This window comes from Otolemur garnettii, unplaced genomic scaffold (genome assembly GCF_000181295.1).
Source record: "Otolemur garnettii isolate 467f Iridium unplaced genomic scaffold, OtoGar3 scaffold00017, whole genome shotgun sequence".
Taxonomy (NCBI): Eukaryota; Metazoa; Chordata; class Mammalia; order Primates; family Galagidae; genus Otolemur; species Otolemur garnettii.
Genome location: NW_003852412.1, coordinates 14,252,501 through 14,258,882, shown reverse-complemented (window position 1 = coordinate 14,258,882; position 6,382 = coordinate 14,252,501). Strand labels below are relative to the sequence as shown.

Here is a 6,382-nt window from a genome sequence, read left to right as displayed (position 1 = left end):
ATCTATCCTTCTCAGTTATGGCTGCACATTAAAATCACCTAGGGATATCTGAACAATACTGATGCCTTGATTATTCCACTCCTTTCAGAGATTCTGCTGTATTGTTCTAGAATACGATTCTTTTTTTTGAGACAGAGTCTCACTATGTCACCCTGGGTAGAGTGCTATGGCATCACAGCTCACAGCAACCTCAAACTCTTGGACTTAAGTGATTCTCTTGCCTCAGCCTCCCGAGTAGCTGGGACTACAGGCGCCCGCCACAACGCCCGGCTATTTTTTGGTTGTAGTTGTCATTGTTGTTTGGCAGACCTGGCTGGATTTGAACCTGCCAGCCCCAGTGTATATGGCTGGCACCCTAGCCACTGAGCTACAGGCACTGAGCCAGATATTTGTCTGTTTCTTGGGAATAATAGCTATTTGTGATTTAACTATTTTCTGTTCTGAAGAGCATTCAACTTTGATGTTAATAAGGAGCAAGTTTTTAAAACCACTGATTAAATCCTTATTTTATATATTCTTATAAACATTTATTAGAAGATTAAGACCCATAAATAAAGAGCTCCAGTGGATCAAGGAAAAACCCAATTAACAGTCAATTTAGAAAAAAATGCAGCTGACTATAAACCCATGAAAAGATGTTGAACCTTACCAGTAATGAGGAAGGGGTACATTAAAACAGGATGTTGGGGTTTTCCCTTTAAACTGGATGCCTAGGCTGGGAAAATGACTAATCTCAGATGTTACTAGTGGGATGTAAATTTGTGCAGCCTTTAAAAATACAATTTGACGTCACCTGTTGAAAATTTTAAATGTAGGTACAGGTTGAGTATCCGTAATGTAAAAATCCAAAATCTAGAAGAGTTCCAAAATTTGAGAATATTTGAGTGCCAACATCATGCTCAAAAGAAATGCTCGTTTGAACATTTGGGATTTTCAGATTAGTGATGCTCAACCAGTAATGTGTAATGCAGATATTCCAAAATCTGGAAAAAAATCTGAAATCTCAAACACTTCTGGCCCTAAGCATAAAGGCACATGTACAGTGAGGTCCACACAATGGTGTTTATAGAATCAGTGTTTGTGATAGGAAAAAACAAATACATAAAGTACAATAAAACACAAACCCCACCCTAACAAAAATAGTAAGTGTGGGAAAGGTTATCAGTGTTCATCTGGCCTTACTACAAAATATTATACAGCCTTTAAAAAACAATGAGGGGGATATATTAATAGGGAAGTCTCTCTAGGGCTTATTAATCAGTAAAAAACATATTGTAGGACATTACATATAATCTTATTTTTAAAAACTGTTTGAATATACCTGCTATGTATACAGTACTGTGTAAGTGTATGTACCTGTATATGTGTTACATATACGGTGTATACACATTTATATATGTGAAGTAATTAAAATGCCCTGCCTGCCAAACCATTAACTCTTCTGGGGAGGGGAATGACATTTTGGGGTGCTAGCGAAGGAAGCCTATCATTATTTATGTATTTACACACTTCAAGAAAAATATATCCACATATGACAAATGTAATCTTTGAAAATTCTGTTGCTGGATTTCAGAAATCATTTGGAGCAAATAAAGGTTGCCTGGCACTTTATAAGCACTGTATCTTTAAAAGTGACCCAGAAAATTAAGAGAAAGTCTTTAGAAGATAGATTTTCCTCCGACTTTATTTGTGTGGCCTATTTCCACGTGGTCTCTGAGTTGTAGGCCCAGTGAACACGCCAGGTCAACCTTCTTCTTCCCTGATTACAGCACATGACTTTTCTAAACTCTTTCTCCTCAGATTCCTTTTTTTGAAGATATGTGTAAAGGCATTAAGGCTGGTGACAGCTGCGAGAATCTGGTGGGCTATTCAGCGGTGTATAGAGTCTGTTTTGGAATGGCTTGTTTCTTCTTCATCTTCTGTCTGCTGACCTTGAAAATCTCCAACAGCAAAAGTTGTAGAGCTCAGATTCACAATGGGTAAGGCTTGTTGTCTCCTGGAGTTCTCTTTCTCCTCTGCTCATATTCAGTACAGTATTCCAGGACACCCCCTCTCCCCCATCCTCGGGCCCTCTAACTACTCTTCCTGGAGTTGAGACTATTGATTTGGGGAAAGGAGGAACTTGTCACCGCACAGTTGCCAGAGAGCTAGAATTCGGTTCGTGGCAACACCTGGTGCCTGATGAGAAATTTAGTGGACAGTTTATTTCCCGTGTCAAGACCTGCCCCAGGTTATTTCCTCACCTGCAGTGAAATGGTGTTTTGCACAGTCAGAGGCTGTACCAAGTCTGTTTAATAATCACTCCCCTCAGTTTGGAGAGAATGTCGCCTAAGGCACAATCAGGGGTTGACATGATTACCTTCTAAGAAATCTTTTGTCATTCCTTGAATATCATTTAAACATATTTTCTCTTTTTTTTTTTTTTCCTTTCCAGGTTTTGGTTCTTTAAACTCCTGCTGTTGGCGGCTCTGTGCTCAGGAGCTTTCTTCATTCCAGATCAGGAGACCTTTCTGAACGGTACTAATGGGGTATTCGGGGTACTTATTTATTTTGTTTTTTTACCCATTTTGTGAAATTGTTGAAAGGCATAGTCTTGATATTATTTTTTTTTTTAAGACTTAAAAATAATTCCTGGTTTTCCTGCTCAAATTTTATCCTCTCCACTCCCTGTCCTCCTCCTTTTTTCCCAACCCACCCCCATTCCCTGAAACTTCCAGGCAGGGTATATGAGGACTTTTGTTATTCTGCTGGCTGAAACATTAAATTTTTAATTTTAGGGTTATTGGCCTGAAGGGAAAACGAAGCATTTAAAATGTGTTTGAAAACCAGTGTGGCATGTCAGCATAACCCTACCAGAATGACTTTGTTCTTTCTGAGTGATGTATAGAAAACTCAGCAGCCAGGAGGAGCATAGGGCTTTTAGTACCTAAAAATCTGTTGCAGCTGGGATGGGTTGAGAATAGCATCCTTTGGTCTGTTTTTTGATTTACCTTGTGTGCAGCTATAAAACACTGAATTATATTCCTTACTCATAGAGTCTACCAAAGTTTGTTAATATGAAGCCTTTAGTCATAGCTGAAATGGGGCCCTTCTTCATATTAGCTGAGGCCAAAAGCCTGGGGTTCAGTGTTTCAAAACACTCTTTAACTCAGATGGATTCACTTCCCTAATTATCCCTAATTAAAAGCATTTAGATTGTCTTAGTCCCTCAAATAGGTACATATCAGAGTCCAGATACTTTTTCCATATACTCCTTAATAATGATGTAACCAAGTCTGTTTTACCAAAAATACTGGTAACTAGTTTTTAAATTCTCCATGGAAATACTTTCATGTGCTGCAATAGTATATTTAGACTAAGTAGAGACCTAGAAGTCCTCTAGTCCAGCTCAGTCATTTTTATAGATAAGTAGTCACCCACGTGACACGGTTCATCCAAGGTTATAGCTCCTTTGTGGCACAGCCAGAGGTAGACCTGAGTTCTTGTCCCCTGAGACCCAGCCTCATTTTCTCATTGGACATTAATGATTTTTTTAAGCCAATAAAATGAGAACTTTTGATTTTTCTGGCTCTATGTATTTTTGCTTTAAAATTATGGATCATTGTGAATTTTATTATTGCCGGATGTGTTAGGATATCTAGCATGGAAGTTAAGCTTGGATGCTCCGGTGCCAGACTGCCTGTATTCAAACCCAACTATGCCTTTTACTGGCTATGAAGTATTTTTTGATTTACTTAGACTCTCAGTTTTTCTCATTTGTGAAGTATAATAGTAATTCTCACCTTCTTTGGTCGTGTAGGAATTAAATGTTATTAACAAATATAATGAGCATTCAGCAAAAATTAGCTGTGGTTATTCTCTTCAGGGCTAATCACATGGAAATATCACCTGTTTGCCTTTTTGATGGTCTTTTGCAGCCTGGCTCTACGTGGGAGCCGTGGGAGGCTTTCTCTTTATAGGCATTCAGCTCTTCCTGCTCGTGGAATTTGCACATAAGTGGAACAAGAACTGGTATGTGCCTTTATGGAAAGCTTTCAAGCCGAACTCACTCATTGACTCAGAGAAACTGCCCACAGTGTTGTTAAGGCTCTGCCCTGGATTATTATTGCCGGGAATTAGCAGCCTGTTTGCACCAAATACAATTTTTGCTAGCACTTTCCCTTTAAGCCTGCTTTTTGGACCTCTTCCTTTACTCCTCTCCAGTACCCTTTTCTATCCCTTTTATCCTTCCTTCTTGCACCTAGTTTCTTCTCACCTTTTTGCCCCCACCTCCCACCCCCCTTGTTTGGGCTCTAAGTCAGCCAGTGCAGTGAGTTAGCCACACCCAACTCCATTGCTAGTACCTGCCGGTCCTGGTTCTGTGGTTTTTGTGGTGCCTGAAAACTTGGGTTGGTTTCATCTTAGCCTCCTACCCTTAAGATTAAAAACAAAATATGCAAAAAAACCAAAAACAAAGCCCCATGCTTTGGAGCTAGAAGTTCATCTTTTGTGGAGTATGAGATAGATCGTTCTCTCCTTTTTTTAGACTTTTTGTTTCTTCTCACCTTCTCAAAGGGAAAGAAGAGACCCCTTCATTAGGAAGATGTGTTGTGACACCTTAGAAAGCCATCTGGCCTTTTAAAAGATACACTTGTAGTGCCTTGAAACTAGAATTCACATCCTAAGCTAAGTGGAAAGTACCCAGCTATTAGTAGCTGGTTCTATATCTTGCTAAGTCACATTAAGGAAATGACAATTACATGAGCGTCCAGGCTGTGAGTTCTAAGCCCAATGACCCTCTGTGATTCTGGACAAAGCATTTAACTGTTCTCTGTCTTACTTTCTTTACTTATAAAATATACATAAAAATAATCACCTCTTATACTCAGTAAACCTTTGGTGTTTTGTATCTCTTATAGAAATTATATAATGAATTTTGGGAAAAAAAGTGTGCTATGTGAACGTGAATTTTATTTTTATCTTGGACAAAAAGAAAACACACTCTAAATTCTCTAAGTACTTTTTACTGTGAATATGTCATTCAGCTTGGTAGTTTTCTTTTGGTTTTCAAGAGCATGAGATGCATTCGCAGTTGTTGAGATGAATGAATGTGAAAGGATAGTGTTAGTCATTTTATTATTTGGTAAATGTTGGATTAAGCACAGCCCAATGTGACCAATTTTTAAAAGATTTACAAAAAATTAAATAGTCACACAAGTAGCACTCCAGACATGTATTAGTACTTTTTAGTACTTTTTTAAAGTCTTTTTTTTTTTTTTTTTTTGAGACAGAGTCTCACTCTGTTGCTCTGGGTAATGTGCCATGGTGTCATAGCTTGCAGCAACCTCAAACTCGTAGGCTCAAGTGATTCTCTTCCCTCCTGAGTAGCTGGGACAACAGGTGCCTGCCACAATGCCTGGCTATTTTTGGAGACAGGGTCTCGCTCTGTCTCAGGCTGGTTTGAGCTCAAGCAATCCACCCCCCTTGGCCTCCCAGAGTACTAGGATTATAGGTATGAGCCACTGAGGCTGGCCATTTTTTAAAAGTCTTAATTTCTAAATTTAAACAGATTTCCAAGTTTGAGTTTCGCTCTTGTATAAGTTCTGGCACAATCTCTGCTTTTTGAGGCATCCTTAACACCTAATAATTTATGTTGTGGTCTCTGTTAGATCTCTTCTGAGGCAGCTGAGTTTTCTTAAAGATGAGCCAAATGGGTGACTAGTTTTAAGTTACCCATTTTCTAAGTTGTATAGAAGAAATACCCATAATAATTGTATTGGATTAAATTTCACTCTTTCCATGGTTAATTTTTTTTTGAGATAAGGTCTTGCTCTGTTGCCCAGGCTAGAGTATAATGGTATCATTATAGCTCACTGCAACCTCAGACTCCTGGGCTCAAGTGGTTCTTCCATCTCAGTCTTACAAGTAGCAGAGACTACAGGTGTGCACCACTGTGCCTGGCTAATTGTTTTTAATTCTTTTTTTTTTTTTGTAGAGACAGAATCTTAGTTTACCACCCTCAGTAGAGTGCCATGGTGTCACACAGCTCACAGCAACCTCCAACTCCTGGGCCTAGGCGATTTTCTTGCCTCAGCCTCCCAAGTAGCTGGGACTACAGGTGTCTGCCACAACGCCCAGCTATTTTTTGTTGCAGTTTGGCTGGGGCTGGGTTTAAACCCACCACCCTTGGTATATGGGACCGGCACCCTACCCACTGAGCCATAGGTGCCACCCATCTTTCAGAATTTTTTTTATAGGAACCATGTCTCACTGTGTTGCCCAGTATGGTCTTGAAGTCCTGGTCTCAAGCAGTCCTCCCACCTTGGCCTCCCGAATTGCTGAGATTACAGGCATGAGCCATTGCACCTGGCATCCATGCTAATTCTTTTTTTTTTTTTTTTTT

The 6,382-nt window shown here is 39.5% G+C and overlaps 1 protein-coding gene across 1 annotated transcript in view; it reads left to right on the top strand.

Moving 5' to 3' along the window:
• Positions 1-6,382, top strand: part of SERINC5 (serine incorporator 5) — a 123,251-nt gene that overhangs the window by 86,465 nt on the left and 30,404 nt on the right. Inside the window, exons 3-5 of the mRNA XM_012802760.2 lie at positions 1,801-1,979; positions 2,435-2,517; positions 3,918-4,011. Of these exons, the coding sequence (XP_012658214.2) occupies positions 1,801-1,979; positions 2,435-2,517; positions 3,918-4,011 (356 nt within the window). The remainder of the gene's footprint in view (positions 1-1,800; positions 1,980-2,434; positions 2,518-3,917; positions 4,012-6,382) is intronic.